Here is a 16,428-nt window from a genome sequence, read left to right on the forward strand (position 1 = left end):
AGCACGAACGATGTCTAATTTTTCTCCTATGCTGAGCATCCAGCACCTTCTTTATCTGAGCTTCAGCATGACGCGAGTCCTCGCTTGCACGACGCCAGAACGCTCTCTGGTACGCCGCCGAAATGATGTGGCTTCACGCACGAACGCACAGGGCACTTGGAGGCCGTTCCGATTTCTGAGGCTTGTTGTTCTGCCAGCCCACCCGATGGAGACGACGCACCGCCGTGTTTGCACGACGAAAAGTGGAAACACTACGTGTTAACCAATACGTACGCAATAAGCTGGTACGGTTTGAGCGGATACAAAACACATTATGTTCAATGGCCGCTGAGTCAGGGATTTGACATTACTATTTTTAAACGAAACTACTGTTTAAGCAGGTACGGTTTAATGAGGTTTTACTGTATCAGGTAATAGACATGTTAAATAACTGTGCTTCTATTTTGGATTTCTGCCTATCCAGAAAAACGTTCAAACGTGAACTGCAGGCAATTATGTTTTCCATTGAAATTGTTCAGTAACAATGATAAATGTAAATTTCCGTTTCAATTGTTGACTTCCTTTTACATGTTTTTGTGATATGAGCGAATCTTCAATGTGATTTTAAAAAAAAAATTGTCCATAGTGCTTAAGTACAGCCATATTGTATATGATGTATGCGTGTAATTTGTAACGCAGCTTCTCTTTTTTGTACCAGCTCTCTGCTGTACTGCTGTAGACTGCCCCTTTTGTTACGGGGGCAGAGACCTCATCAGGCAACCATGCCTTTAGTCTCTGCCACCCGCAGGATGATGTGATTTTCCTGCAAAGAAAGAAAGAAAGAAAGAAAGGACGGACAGACACAGACCGACAGACTGACTGACATGGATGCTGCACGTCTGATTAAACCTTGAGAGCATAGGAAAAGCTTAAATATGTACTTTGGAGATGTAATGGCCATTCATTACACTCCACATATAAGCTTTCCATGGGACTTGTCCTAAAAGTGCCTGTAGGCGCAGCAGAGCTATATACTATAGCTCCATAGTCGAGGCGAGACCGTATAAGCTTTAGTAGAGGCTCAAAAGGCATCTTCTATCACTTCCCCAAGAAGTGCAGGACAAGAGCTTCAGTAAATTCATTGTCTTCAGACATTTCGCTCTAAGATACCTAAGGTGAGGAACAAATGTTAGTTTTGAGTCTAAGATGATTCCTAAATATTTATGTTCGTGGCTGACAGATAGCCACTGTCCATTAACATACATAGCAGGGTCAGGTAATATACCTCTCTTTTTCGATAACAGAATGCATGTGCTTTTTTGGGGGTTTAACTTAAATTTAATATCGTCAGCCCACTTAGACATTTTATTTAGGCCAAGCTGTACATTTCGCTCACAGATAGAAATATTGCATGATTTAAATTGTATCTGTACGTCATCCACACACACTGAATAAAACATTGTTCGTGGTATGACCCTACCTAGGGAATTCATTTTTATGATGAATTGGATGCAGCTCAACACACCACCTTGTGGCACACCTGTTTCCAGCGTAAATGGACGAGATAACACATTACCAACCCTGTCACGGAACGTACGATTGGAGAGCAGGCTTTGAATCACGTTCAAGAGGTTGCCTCTGACAACCATACCAGCCAGATAACGAAGAATTCCAACACGCCAAGTTGTGTCGTATGCCTTCTCCCATATCTAAAAATACCTCTAATAAAAATTGCTTGTGCACGAAGGCATCACGGATTTTCGCCTCCATGCGGACAAGGCGGTCTGTTGTAGATTTACCCTCCCTAAAACCACACTGCAAGGGGTCTAGTATATTGTTGCTTTCAAGATAATGAATTAGGCAACTGTTCACCATTTTCTTGAAGAGTTTGCATAGGCAGCTTGTCAGGGCTATAGGCCTGTAGCTGCTGGCCGACGTCGGATCCTTGGCCTCTTTGACAATAGGAATTACGACTGCTTGCTTCCAGGCAGATGGAATATAACTGGCAGAGAATATGGCGTTAAAAATTGATAGTAGCATTTTGTGTGTTTCGGTGTGTAGGTATTCGATCATCTCAAACTATTCGATCGTCTCTAGGAGCCAATATATTGCAACAGTTCGGTGCAGCCTGAAATTCCACCATATTAAATGGTCGGTTGTAAGGTTCATTTTTATTTCCTTTTTGATCCAGAGGCTGTCGTTCCGCTTGTTGCTGATATCTTACGAATGTATCTGAGTAATGGGATGAGCTCGATATGTACTGAAAATGTGCCCCTAGAGAATCAGCTTGGTCCTCTAAAGGTAGAGGATAGGTTTCGCGGCCTTTTATTTTGTTCACCCTATTCCAGGCTTTCTGTTCGTTTGTATATGAATTGATGCTACTGATGTATTTTCCCAACTTTCCTGTTTAGCACGGCGACATGTTCTACCTAGTGACTATACTTTCTTGAAATTGATCAGGTTCTCGGCAGTTGCAGATTCGCGAAGATGACTCCAAGCCTTATTTTGGCTTCTACGAGCTTCCTTACACTCCGCATTCCACCAGGGAACACGTCGTTTGGAGGGCGATCCACTGGATTCAGGGATACATAGTGACGCCGCATGAAGAATAAATGCTGTCAGATATGCCACTGCATCATCAATAGGAAGTGTAGAGATGTCTTCCCAGGTCATGCGGGTAAGTTCTTTATAATGTTTCCAGTCAGCTGACTCAACTTTCCAGTGGGGGACGCATGGAGAGCATTAATCATGTTTTGTTGCTTTTATGACAATCGGAAAATGGTCGCTCCCATATGGACTTTTCAGCACGTTCCACTCTAGATACGGTACGAGTGTACCAGATGCAATGCTTAAATCAATCGATGAAAATGTTTTGTTTGCCACGCTATAGAATGTAGGCTCTTTTATATTAAATAAGCATGCACCTGTAGTGAAGAGAAAGCTTTCTACTAAGCGTCCCCTAGCATCACGATGACAACCTCCCCAAAGGGTGTTGTGTGCATTAAGATCTCCCATAACAATATAAGGTTCTGGTAGTTCATTAATAAAGCTTTGAAATTCTGTTTTTGAAAGATGGTAGTTCGGGGGGATGTATAGTGAGGAAATTCTTACCAGTTTATTAAACAGTTAACAGTATCACATGGACTGCAACTGTCTCTAGGGGCATTTTAAGCTGTAATTGATGGCAAGCAACACCCTTATCTACAATTATTGCCACACCACCAGACGAGGCACGGGCGTCGTTGCGGTCTTTTCGGTAAATGGCATACTGCTGGAGAAAGTTCGTGCGTGAAGGATTAAGATGAGTTTCTTGGACATGAAGCACCTTTAGATTGTACTTATTTAAGAGTTCCTTAATGTCGTCAAGGTTGTGGAGTAAACCTTTGACATTCCATTGTAATATTTGTGTAGCCATAATTTATGCATATTGTGCTATGTGTCTAAGAGATATAGATTAGATTAGCTCACGAGACCTTTCCAGGCCCTGTGATACGGGATTTTTCTTTCTTCGCAGGGCGCTCGAGGGAGCTGCGCCATTCCTTGGGCGTCTGAGACGCCAGAGTTGTGCTCGTATCCATTTATTGAAAACAAAGCTATGCATAGTAGTCAGTAATTTTTGCCGATGCCCTAAAGTGCTCCTCAGTGTCAAAAAAAATGCATTCTCAATCTGCTAGATCATGTAGACTTGCTCCAGTTCACTTCTCAATGTTGGCACAGTAATGGCAAAGCGCATCCACCATAAAAGTAGTGAGTCATGAAGCATTGCGGGATGCAAGAAAGCACCTTCCTCGTCTGGCAGCTGACACCCCGAGTTCAATATATCCAATGTCCAGTTCATTATGAAGGGAAGATCTTAAATAATAAATCTGCAAGTTTCTGTTTGATATAGAGAATAAATTATTTGATTCAAATTTGTTATTTCATGTTGAACTGTAGTTAGCAAAACCAGAAAAACACGCAAATGTTAAAATTCTACACATTAAAAAAAATCTTTGTTTCAGAAATGTGTGTTCCCCAAAGGCTTTATCTTACTTTTTCCTGTCGGCGACGCAGTTCTGTGTTGTCGAATCGTGTGCATGTCAAGCAGCATTTTTCACTTTTTCGTTGCCCGGCATTTTATCTACTTATTTTGCTGCTTTGTGGCGGAGATATTGAGTGTAACCCAGGTCCATCAACTGCTGAACAAATCCAAGAACTGTTAAAGGGTCAAAGTGCAATACTTTCCAAGTTATTGCAGCTCACCGCAGACATTACTCACGTTAAAGCTCGCCTTCTTTCGTTGGAAACCAAGCTAGCAAAGATCGACACAATTGAAAAAACCTTGGCTAACGTTGAAGATCAGCAGCGACAAGATCATGATGCTTTGGCAGGCATGATTAAAAAATTGGACGACTTGGAAAATCGTGGGAGGCGCAATAATTTGCTTTTTTATGGCTTGGCAGATTCTAATGCCAATGAGACGGCAGCCCAGTCTGAGGAACTCATAATAAGTCTGTGCACTGCGAAGCTTGAATTGCCTTCGTTAGCTATTGAACGTGCACATAGGCTGGGTAAATTCTGCGCAGGAAAAAATCGGCCCGTCATTGTTTGTTTCAATTCTTTTAAAGACCGCCAAGCCGTGCTTGCAAAAGCATTCAAGCTCAAGGGATCGAGCGTTGCTATATCTGAAGACTTTTCCCCACTGTCCGTGATAAGCGAAAGAAATTATGGGCGTATGCCAAACAAAACAGCGAAGAAGGCTTGAAACCAGTTCTGAAGTTTGATACGCTTCACTTGGGGAGCAGGCGCTTTCAATGGGACGGTAAAGCCGGCGTTGCACGGGAGCAATGACAAAGTACTGTTAATGCTGCGATGTGCCCCGTCAGCGTTCTGTTAGTCAACTGCCGCAGTGTCAAAAATAAAATTGATGATTTTCACTTTTTTCTTCGTACTATCCAACAGATCATTGTTTTGGGAACAGAATCTTGGCTTGACCCGACTACTGCAAGCACTGAAGTATTGCCGGACACGTATGAGTGTTTTCGTCGTGACCGCTGTGCACGTGGTGGAGGGGTGTTTATTCTTGTCCAATATAGTATCCCAAGCGTGCAAATGGAATTTCCGGATAATGAAATTGAATCGATCTTTTGTAAAGTAAGGCTACCGAATGGGAAAGCAATTGTTCTTGGGTCATTTTATAGGCCTCCTGGTGCTTCTGTAGAACCACTAGTTCATTTAGCCAATTTTCTTGAAACTATTAACAATGAATGCCTTGTTCTAGGGGGGACTTTAACCTTCCGGATATTGACTGGTCAGCTGGGGAACCAAGGGATACTGCTCGAGGGAGCCTATACTCAACTTTCTTTGATATTTTAGATCAGAACACTTTTTATCAGTATGTGCACGAGCCATCACGCACTGACGGAACAGGTCACGTACTCGACCTTTTGCTCTGTAACGTGCCTGATGTTGTACACAATGTACGGGTGTTGCCAGGTTTGAGCGATCACAACGTTGTTCTAGCAGATTTATCAGTTCTGTATGTGAAGGTTGCAAAAACACCTAGTCGAAAGATTTATGCCTACAGCAGGGCCAACTACGAGGCGATTAGCACTGCTTTCGAGTCGTTCTTTCCAACCTTTGATGCACTCGCAGATAATCTAGATATCGAACAACTGTGGAATACTTTCAAATTGAAATTGTTCGAACTACGTGAAGCTTTTGTCCCATCACGAGTTATATCAAGTAGGCGAGCTCGAGACAAACCCTGGTTTAACACAGAGTTACGTGCCCTTGTTCGACGACAGCGACGAAACTATCAAAGATATAAGGCGTCTAATTCGCCAGAGCATTTGGCCTAGCTGAAAGCAACAAAAACTGAATTTAGGCAAAAGTCCGACATCGCTAAGGACTTCTATTTCTTTAATCTAGGAGAAAGACTTGTCAGGGATACCAAAGAATTTTGGAGGTATGTGAAGCGTAATGGCAAAGACAACAGATCAATACCTGCTTTGAAAAATGAGGAAACTATTATTCATGATAATGAGTCTAAAGTTGAAATTTTTAGCCGTTATTTTTCATCTGTCTTTTTGCCGTCTAGCTCACGTACTGTCTGTTTTGAATTACCTGCTGAAATAGACCCCATGCCAGAAGTCACCTTTTGTGTCGATGGTATCCGTAAATTATTAAAAGATGTGAACCAGGCTAAGGCATGCGGCCCTGATGACATTCCTGCCGCTATCATACGCTATTTCGTCCGGATGTTTCAGAAGTCCCTCAATGAAACTGATATGCCAGATGATTGGAAATTAGCGCGAGTCGTGCCCATACATAAGAGTGGGGTGCGTAACTCCGTTCAGAACTACAGGCCTGTTTCCTTAACTAGTTTAACCTGCAAAATTATGGAGCATGTAATATACAGTTATGTTATGGCCCACTTAACTAAGCATAATCTCCTAAGTCCCTGCCAACATGGTTTCAGGCGTGGTTTATCTTGCAATACACAGTTGGTAGAGTTTATTCATGATTTAGCCTCGGCAGTTGATAAGCAACAAGTTGTCGACTGCGTTTTCTTGGATTTCAGTAAAGCGTTTGATGTAGTCGCACACAGTCTCCTACTCTCCAAATTAAAAGCTTATAACTTGGATGGTAAAATAATAGCGTGGATTGCCGAATATTTGTCATTGCGGAAACAGGCTGTGGTTCTGAACGGTATATCTTCGCAATACGCATCAGTTACGTCGGGAGTTCCCGAAGGCTCAGTGTTGGGGCCACTGTTGTTTTTGTTGTATATTAATGATATTTCAGTTGGTATACAGTCTTCATTCAGGATGTTTGCCGATGATTGTGTTGTTTATAGAGTCGTAGATGCCATTTCCGATTCACAAATCCTGCAAGTTGACCTAAACACTATAGCAGACTGGTGTGTGCGTTGGGATATGTCATTAAATATAAATAAGACTGTTCACGTCACCTTTACAAGAAAACGAGCTAATCATCCCTATAGGTATAGAATTCATGATTCAACTCTAAAAATAAGCAAGGAATTTAAATATCTAGGTGTGTTTTTTACTTCTGATTTACGATGGAACAAGCATGTTAACTATATTGGAAATAAGGCAGCATCAGTTTTCGGATTCTTGCGGCGCAATTTTAGTCATTTACCGAGTAACTTAAAGACGCAGTTGTACTTCAGTCATGTACGTTCAATACTTGAATATGGATGTGTTTGTTGGGACCCACACACATCTGAGCTTACAAACAAATTAGAAAAAATCCAGAATAGGGCAGTTAGATTTGTTTCTGGTAACTATAGCCGGCAGCTTAGCATGACAGAAAGCAAACTTAAACTTAAATGGCAAGAGCTGAAGGATCGTAGAAGGCATATCAGATTAAAATCTTTCCACTATATTTATTATTCTAAAACAGGCATAAACCGCGAAAAATATATCCAGGCACCACACTATATATCTAGGCGACTTGACCACTGTTTGAAGGTCAGGGAATTTTCTTGTAGGGGTGACGTCTTCCGTTATTCTTTTTCTGTTAGAACTGTTCGAGATTGGAACAGTTTGCCATCGAGCATTGTATATATTACAGAAAATGATGCTTTTTTCCACGCGTTCAAATAATTTGTTGATGTATTCATTCAAGTTTGTAACCTCCCTGCTGTAATGCCCTACGGGGCGATGCAGGCAACTAATAAATAAATAAATAAACATGATTTATTTCATTAATCAATTGAGCAGCCACATTGATTTGCATACATTCCCTTTAGCCTATTCTACCAAAAGCACCTAACTTCTACATGGTTTCACTGCTGTTGGTCATTTTCTACCACTTTACCTTATTTGCTCACTCCTTCCTATGCTTTAAAGAGTTAAGCTCTTTCCTCAATTAAGTCCAACAGCCTCATCTTTGGCCAACAAGAATATAGAGCTCGTACTAGGTCGGCTCCTGTCAATTCACCAATACTATGAAGAGACTGATGTTTTCATAAGAGCCACCACCCTATCATTGGGTCAGATTGTAGCTGCATGCCTTCAAAAGTTCGACGAAAGTTCATCTGGTCAGGTAACATGATGAAGAAATTGCGGCCACTGACCAAGTCAAGGTGAAAAAACACAGATGTTTTGGGACCCGTACGGGTTCCTTGATCACACTAAAAGCGGGCAAGAGCCGCAAGTCGTTTTTATGTGACCAAGTCAAGGCGAAAAAACACACAGACGTTTCGGGACCCGTACAGGTTCCTTGATCACACTAAAAGCGGGCAAGAGCCACAAGTCGTTTTTAACCCAGCGAGAGTAATCTGCGCCATGGAACGCGCCGTCACTCAACTTCCTTCCGAAGTAAGAGAAGAAGCTCGCACTCGCGCCATTGGTGTTCTGTCAAAGTGGCGGACGCGCAACCCTCAAGCCCGATTTTCACCTGCCGAGAAACAAGCCGTCGAGGGCCTCCAGAACAATGACTCCACTGCCATCCTTCCTGCAGATAAGGAAAATGCCATCGTGTTGCTCGACAGAAGTGACTACAATGAGAAAATGAAGGATTTGCTATCAGACGAGGATGCGTACATCGCGATCCAGAAAGACCCCACGGTCAACCTGCAAACAAAACTCCAAGGTTTTTAAATTTGTTCCACCGCAGCAAAAGCATCTCTACCATCGCCTCTTGTGTACTAACAGGTCTGCACCTGCAATATACGGACTACCGAAAGTTCACAAGCCAGATGTTCCACTACGGCCTATTGTAGACTTTACAAGGTCACCGCTGCACTGGTTATCAGGTTACCTGCACCAAGTGCTGGGCCCGCTCACCGGCAAGACAGCAATGCACATTTCAAATTCTTCAGCCTTCGTGGAGAAAGTGCGCGACATCTCCCTGGATGAAGACGACATTATGGTGTCACTTGACGTGAAGTCGCTCTTCACTTCAGTGCCTGTTGACCTGGCCGTAGCTACGTGCAGAGATGTCCTGCTGGCGGACGACACGCTCGCTGAACGCACCCCTTTGGAAGTACAGGACATTTGCGAGCTTTTAGACTTCTGTTTGAGCAACACCTACTTCACTTACAACAAACAGTTTTACAGGCAGATCACTGGAACTGCCATGGGTGCTTCCATTTCCGTTACTACTGCCAACTTGGTCATGGAAGTCATTGAACAGAAGGCCCTCACTGACTTCGCTCCCGCGCCGAAGGTTTTCGTCCGCTACGTAGACTGTTTTTGCATTGTGCGAAAGCCGGACGCTTCACGCCTCCTACGTCTTCTCAACTCAGCAGACGCAGCCATACAATTTACCACAGAATACGAGTGTGACAACAGCCTCCCCTTTCTTGACGTCCTCGTGCAGCGAAGTGGAACGAGGCTCTCATTTGCCGTGCACAGGAAGGCGACTCATACTGGCCAGTACTTAAACTTCAATTCGTGTCACCTGGCTTGCCATAAGCAATCCGTTGTCTCATCTCTCGTGACGCGGCCCACACGCACCTGCTCAAGTGACCACGAAATGCAGAACGAACTGAAGAAAATTCGTCACGAATTATCCAGGAACGGGTACCCCAAAAAGTTTATTAACAAAATGGAAGCCCGCGTCCTCCATCCAAAGCCGTCTCAAGGAAAGTCGTTCACGAAACGCGCTGGCATCCCATATGTTCCTGGCGTCAGCGAAGCTCTTAGCCGTGTATTCTCAAGATACGATCTCAGAATAGCCCACATGCCATCCAACAAGCTGAGAAATCAGCTTGTTAATGTAAAGGATCGGCTTGAAAGCAAGAATTATCCCTGTGTCATATACAAGATACCATGCGCAGACTGCAGCTACATCGGTGAAACCGGCAAATTCACGAGAAGATTAAAAGAGCACCAAAGGGTCATCTCCAACAAGAACAAAGTCTCGAACGCCCTTGCCGAACACGCCGATAATCGCAGTCACCGCATCGATTGGGAAAACGCTGCTATAATAGCTAAGGAAAAGAATTCGATGACGCGACTCTTGTTAGAATCTTTATTTATTCAAACTACTGACAACAGTATCAACAGGACTGGTGGAAATCTTCCTGCCAACTACACCCGTTCCCTACGTCCCATTTTGGCATAAAAACGACTTGCGGCTCTTGCCCGCTTTTAGTGTGATCAAGGAACCTGTACGGGTCCCAAAACGTCTGTGTTTTTTTCACCTTGACTTGGTCAGTGGCCGCAATTTCTTCATCAGCTGCATGCCTGCAGTTTTGATTGTAAAATCTGGTTGATCGTTACATGATTAGTTGTACATTTTACTGATCTAAAATTTAAAGCAATCAAGTCTGCCTTTTGTTCTTATTTGGCACAAATTGTGTAGTTTTAAACTTTTCAAGCCGATTGCTGCAAATTCGCGACATACCAAATTAGTGCAGCCTAAGCCCTGGGATTTTCCACATAGTCGCCACCAACATTTAAATATTTGTCGTAGCGTGCAATCAGTTTGAAGGAACCACTCTGGTGAAACTCGACGCCCTGCAATGCAAGGCCTGAGGCATGACCTCTTCATCATACACAATCTGTAGGCGTTCATGGATGATGGACACACTAGTCCCACGTGCCCATTCATACGAGATAACAGCACGCACTTCCATTGGCGACCAAACTGTCAGCACATGTCTGTCTGCCATCATGATTTGTACTCGAATAACCTTGGGCATGTCAGTCTGCTGGTACTCTCCCTTCTTCGGTGCTCTGCACATGCATCATTCCTCCTTCACTGAAGCTCCTTCCATTGTTGAACCAGCAATGGGTGTGAATCCTTATGGCGATTGTTTGTGTCACCTGGTGTACCATCTTCTCTTTCAAAAAAATGACAAACCTTACTTTCGGAACGTCCCTAGTATTTTCTACAGGTTTTATGAACATAAAGTCTGCTTATGCTTCCAAAATTTTCTTCAGATTTCGTACATCCCAGTGATTACAATGGGTATGTAGTGAGCTTGAGAATACAGTTAATTTTTGCATTACTGCTTTGGCTATGGTATGTGGCAAATTCACAACATTCGGCATTTGCGACACTCAATGGCTGTAGGAGCATGCTGCGCAAAGACCTGGAAAGTTCTTGGACTTTTGGCAGGGGATGAAAATTAGGTTCTTTTAAGTACAGAGGAGCTTCACGCACACCTTCTGCAAGAAGATATATGCAACAACAGCCTGAGAGGAAGAAAGGTCATGCAATGTCAATGCTTGTCGACCAAGTGGCATAGGTAGGAATTTTCTTTTTGGCAGTGGGAGCACAGACTTGACTGGGGTAGAGGGCGGAGGGGCAGGCAGGTGTTATTGCATGTCGTTTTATGCCAGGTATCCCAGCTACACAAAAATATCGATGAAGGGGGGAGGGGCACATCCACCCCCGGCTACACTACCTGCCTTTAACCTGCGTTGGAACTGACCGCACTGGATACTCGTCAGCCGCCAACAGCACACGGCAACCATGCAAGCAACCAGGGTGCAAGGGATAGACAGCTTTTTGTGTGCACTTCTATTCCCTAGCTATAGGTTAACAAAAATTGTCATGTCACCTATTCCTTGATTATGTGGTCCTCCTTAGTCCAAATAAATAGTTTTGCACAAGTTAAGCCAGGAACTGCCTCATACTAATTTTTGTCCTCCTGATATGTGTACATTTTCTGGCCTATTTGCCAGATGTCGCGACATACACCAAAGTTTATAAAAAATTTGGTCCTCACATAAAATAGTGAGGACATTCCATTATGAAGGCTAAATGAAGTTAAAATATCCTGCAACAATTCTTTCTGCCATGCTTTTAATACTTCGGAAAATACCTACAGAGGTTCTACAGCTACCTTAATTCTACACAAGAAAAGCAGGAAGATGCCTATAAAGAAAGGGGTCAGACAGGGAGACACAATCTCTTCAATGCTATTCACTGCATGCTTGGAAGGAGTATTCAACCTATTAAACTGGGAAGGCTTAGGAGTAAGGATCAACTGCGAATATCTCAGCAACCTTCGGTTTGCCGATGACATTGTTCTATTCAGCAACAACGCAGATGAGTTAAGACAAATGATTGAGGACCTCTGCTGTCTTCGACCAACGCAGTTGAGGACAGCAGAAGACTTGGTGGAGCAATATTATTAGGAAATCCACGGGCGCTAGTTGGAATCAGTTGGCGCAGGACAGGGGTAATTGGAAATCGCAGGGAGATGCTTTCATCCTGCAGTGGAAACAAAACAGGCTGATGATGATTATGCTTTTAATAAAGCCAGTGATAATAGTTTAAGATTAACTGCAATTAAAGCATGAATTAATTGGCTAATAAATAGGGCTGTGCAAACATTGATCAAATTTCAAATACAAATCAAATTATTGCTATTCGATCTCGATTCAAGACTATTTGAAAATGTCCAATATTTCCTTCTCATATTATAAGGGATAACATTTATTGGAGTTTTGAGGGATAGAGAGTGATGCAAGTGAGGATACTTCCAAATACTGCTGCTGGAGAGCTGCGATTGGTACACAGATGCACCAGTTCCTGCATGAACACATGGAGCAGATAGCTTCTGCTCAATAATTTCCAGCAAATAAAAAAAAATATACATTTGCTTTTAGGCAGCTTACATATGACTGCCATCTCGATTTAGGCAAGGGAATTTATTATTTGGCTTGTCTCACCATGTTTGCATCCCTTTAAAATGATGTGTCGTGCCATAGTATCACATTTCTCTCCTTCAATGAACACAACACACTACTTCCATCTGCTGCTGTTCCTTTGTTTCATTACTGTCATTGTCATGGTGCACCAGATAACTGAAAGCAGTTGCTTCTCATTAACAAACTCGCCAGTTGACCAGATGTGAACGCCCATCGCATATATTAAAATAAGCCTCTTTTTATGAGACAGACACATAAACTTCATATTTCACTTTGTTTAGAAACGAAAAAAATATTCTATATTTGATCCGATACTTGGAGGTAGTTTTTCCTCAAATATTTGTATCCAATTCAGAAATTTCAGTATTTGAACACCCCTACATTTAAAGTATTGTTAGGCATAGTTTTTTCAAATTTTTACATGCTACAAATAGTTGATGGCTACCAAGAGTCCAGTGTCATTCACATTCAGTTTCTGATCTTTTCTTTAGTACTGAAAGCATTGACATCATCCCTTGCATACCTAATTGCCTGCTTGTACTGCTGTGGCAAGTGTTCCTGTAAAAGTAAAACTGTACCGCTCGTAATTTTTTTAACCTTTCAAAAGCTGATTACATTTTAAAAATATTCTAGCATTTCACTTCAATAATTTTCTTAAATAGTATTAATAATGTGCAGAAGCTTCGGTACCGGTTTAAAGGGCCTTCCTGCCTTTGCAAACAGACAAGTGCAATGTGCAGATCACACACTGTCAATTGTGTTTGCAAAGTTTCAAACCTCTGCACAGCACAACAACAGCTGAAATTTCAGACAAAAGCATGTGTGCCTTTCCTCACGAGCGATGCCTGCTTCCTGCTGGAGAATCAAGGTCACACTTATAAATGCCTCTATGACAGACACACTGCCTGCAAGTCACCGATCACGGCATGCAACTTGTGGGGATGCGCGACTCTCTCGCGTCCCCTGATATGTTGTTTTTCCGCATAGCTCCCGTCTCCTGCAATCCGGCTTCGCCGCGTGGCCTGCGTGATGCCCGCGGCATTTGGTCTGGTTGAAGCGCAGTACGAGAGATGGCGCGCGTATTGCGGTGCTAACGCCGCCTACCGGCGGGGTTACTTGGGCGCGGAAAGGGGAAGGCGCTTCTTCTTTGGCTCGAGGTCGACAAGCAGCGCGGACGTGCCGCGCGTGCGCCGATCCTTGCTTCTGCGAGACCGTCTGGTGAGGCTTACCCTGCAATGGACGAACACGATCGTTCGAGCGCGCAACTGTTCATGTGACCGTACGCGCGAACGACCAGGTATTGGGATCCAGCATGGGGCGAAGATATTCGCTTGCTATCCCGTCGCGGTGAGTCGGACTTCCTAGATTTGTCACGTGCACATCGGCATGTTTTGTGGATAGCAACTCGGCTAGCAGGCATTGATCTATGAAAGGTGCAATAAATGCCCTTGTGATTGTTTGCACTACTGTGTTGTTGTTCCTTTGTCCCAAGAGCACGGGAGGAGAGCTCCACAAACTTCAATGCAGAACGCAAAGCTACCACTGGAAATGTGCTGCACAGCTAAAAAAGAAGAAAAAGAGAGAGAGAGGGAGAGGTAAGGCTCATGACGTAAACATGATGTGTCCCTTGGCTTTTGTACAGGAAAATCCAGGGAAGGAATGTCATTTGTTGATGCTAGGCGAGGAAAATGAATATTGGAAGTGAAGCTCACATCTTGACAGCACGGCAAAGAGACATTTTAATTTTTCATATCTCCTCTGATATTGAAACAATACAAAAAATATGAAATTTATATTACCTGGGGTCATTAAAGTGCCCATAAATATAACTACACAGTGTTTTTGGCCCCTTTGAAATACAGCCACCACAGCCAGAAATTAAACCCATGACTGTACCATGGTCACATCCGGTGTAATATATATTTACATAGGTCTACATTTACGCAGGTTGTACAGGTCACGGCAAATTACCAGCATTCTCCTACAATATTTAGTGTGCTTTATGACATACTTTAAATCATGTTTAGATTACTGTATTGTAGAAGTGTTGGCTTTCTTTAAAAACACTTAAGGCTCATACAATAGACCTTCTATCATTATTCTGCATCAACACACATGGTAGTAGTACCATAGTACAGTGCTTCAAGTTTATTTACGCCAGTCAGGCTTGTTTAGTCTGTTCATTGCAATTACTGATAATATGTCTAACAATAACTCTTTATGCTCATTCTAGAAAGAAGATCCAGCATTTAACAGTACACTAAAACAAACGAGGCTGTTGGCTGACAAATCCTACCAGACAGTATGTCATACATGGAGAAAGCAATAAAAGTCCACGTCCTGCACCCACTTCTTCCTTATGCATGCTGTCATTTACTTTATACATCAGCACTTGGCTACACATCCTTCGTGTAGGGTGTGGTAATCCAGGGTGTGGTAACACAAACACATATTGAGGTCACTGCTTGCACTGAATTCATATTGTTCACAGGCTTCACATACATGCTAAGTTTAATGAGTGGACTAAAACATTTTTTATAAATACCTATGCTTCGATTCTGCTCGAGCTTTTCAGAACTCACCTCTATGTCAGAACTTCCAGCTGTTTCCACTGGATGGCAGTGCAAAATTAAGTGTCGAACTGCAGGTACCAGCCTGAAAAAGCGAGAACAGCAACCCCTAGTCTTGTTCTAGACGTTTCTACCGAGAGCAAGCTGCACGCCAGTTGCGGGTGAACTATAAACAAACATGAGTGTCAGCTTAAACGCTATCACTGAGGGAAATTGTCCATACTACACCAACGCATAATTTTTTTTAATTCTCAGCAAAGTTGAAACGGAGAATTAAGAAAACAACTATTGGTAATGAGTGAAATTCGCGCCACGGTAGCCAACAGCAAAAATGCCCTATTGCCTTTTCCTCAAGTGATCAAGAAGCGAATTGGTGTATGTTACACAAGTAAACACGTCATTAAATAAGCTTCGAACGTTCGCAGCAGAAAGAGCAACCTGAATAAAACTGCTGAAAAAACCTAGGTGCGGAATAATGCAATATATTCAAACGCATTTGCGGACGAGTTAATAGCTTTAATTACGTGTAAGCAGTTTCAGTGAGCACAGGCTGCACAGGTCACCACTGCGCTCAGCAGTGCGACAACCATGCGATAATAAAAACACAAGAGGCGCCAAGCACATAATACGGGTAATACAAGTAAGCAAAAAGCACCAAAGGATACAACTTCAACTTAATCAGTGCCATTCTATAAACGCCGAGTATCTGGCACTGTTTCACACACCTTTGAAGGCATCCCAGATGCGCAGCGTCAATCTATCGGTGCTTGTGAATTTGTGTCGTTCGCGAGGGTCGCGTTTCACGGCCCAGCACGACACGATATGATACGGTACCTGCGACGCTTCAAGCGCTTCGAGCCTGCATGAATGCGAGCGAATACGGGAGAGCAGCGGAGAGCGTAACAGTACTTGTATGGTACTTGTGTATCTGTGTATCCGAACTTGCGGCCAAGTCAATCCACTAGGAAAGTCGTCGGTATGGTGTGCTACGAGACACTCATTTGAGGGATCGCCAGCCGTTTGTGCGCAGGCGCGAGTAAGAGCGGGCGCCAGAGAGAAAATCTGGGGGCTTTTGCTTCTTGAATATGTAAGGCCGCGGGGGACGGGAAGCAAGTGCAGTGCGACGAGTGCCTGCGATGGTGCTTCCTCGACGAGACTAAATTCCAGAATTTAGCAGACGCGGAGGGGTCTAGCTTCACGTGCAGGTCGTGCGAGGGCGTCAGGGAAGCCGTCCAAAAACTGGAAGGGAATTGGGCGGCCAA

General features: G+C 43.3%; 2 protein-coding genes and 1 long non-coding RNA gene across 8 annotated transcripts in view; 2 read left to right on the forward strand and 1 right to left on the reverse strand.

Moving 5' to 3' along the window:
- Herc4 (HECT and RLD domain containing E3 ubiquitin ligase 4) overlaps window positions 1-16,086 on the reverse strand; it is a 281,533-nt gene extending 265,447 nt beyond the window's left edge. For 2 of the 4 annotated variants that reach the window (XM_055063579.2, XM_050196063.3), the window contains exons 1-2: window positions 15,892-16,086; window positions 15,179-15,251 (exon numbers count right to left, since the gene is read on the reverse strand). The gene's annotated coding sequence lies outside the window, so the exon portion shown is untranslated. The remainder of the gene's footprint in view (window positions 1-15,178; window positions 15,252-15,891) is intronic. The other 2 variants (XM_055063577.2, XM_055063578.2) reach the window with 1 other exon arrangement.
- Window positions 1,991-4,909, forward strand: LOC140215307 (uncharacterized). Of its 3 annotated transcripts, none has more exons than XR_011892262.1 (3): window positions 1,991-2,137; window positions 2,451-2,656; window positions 3,494-4,909. It is a non-coding gene; the product is annotated as an uncharacterized lncRNA (long non-coding RNA). The 3 variants fall into 3 exon arrangements; XR_011892264.1 differs by having other exon boundaries at window positions 2,457-2,656; XR_011892263.1 differs by having other exon boundaries at window positions 1,991-2,130.
- Window positions 8,274-13,398, forward strand: LOC140218617 (uncharacterized). The gene is made up of 3 exons (XM_072288442.1): window positions 8,274-8,563; window positions 8,643-9,156; window positions 13,384-13,398. Exons 1-3 carry the CDS (start codon window positions 8,274-8,276, stop codon window positions 13,396-13,398), a joined length of 819 nt encoding a protein of 272 aa, XP_072144543.1.
- Window positions 16,087-16,428: the final 342 nt, after the last annotated feature.

This window comes from Dermacentor andersoni, chromosome 1, assembly GCF_023375885.2.
Source record: "Dermacentor andersoni chromosome 1, qqDerAnde1_hic_scaffold, whole genome shotgun sequence".
Lineage (NCBI taxonomy): Eukaryota > Metazoa > Arthropoda > Arachnida > Ixodida > Ixodidae > Dermacentor > Dermacentor andersoni.

Bases quoted from the DNA above. Each gene is read 5' to 3' on its own strand.
- LOC140218617 (XM_072288442.1), top strand. From the start codon at position 8,274: ATGGAACGCGCCGTCACTCAACTTCCTTCCGAAGTAAGAGAAGAAGCT. The intron at 8,564-8,642 runs GCAAACAAAACT...GTGTACTAACAG, and splicing joins AAAGACCCCACGGTCAACCT to GTCTGCACCTGCAATATACG.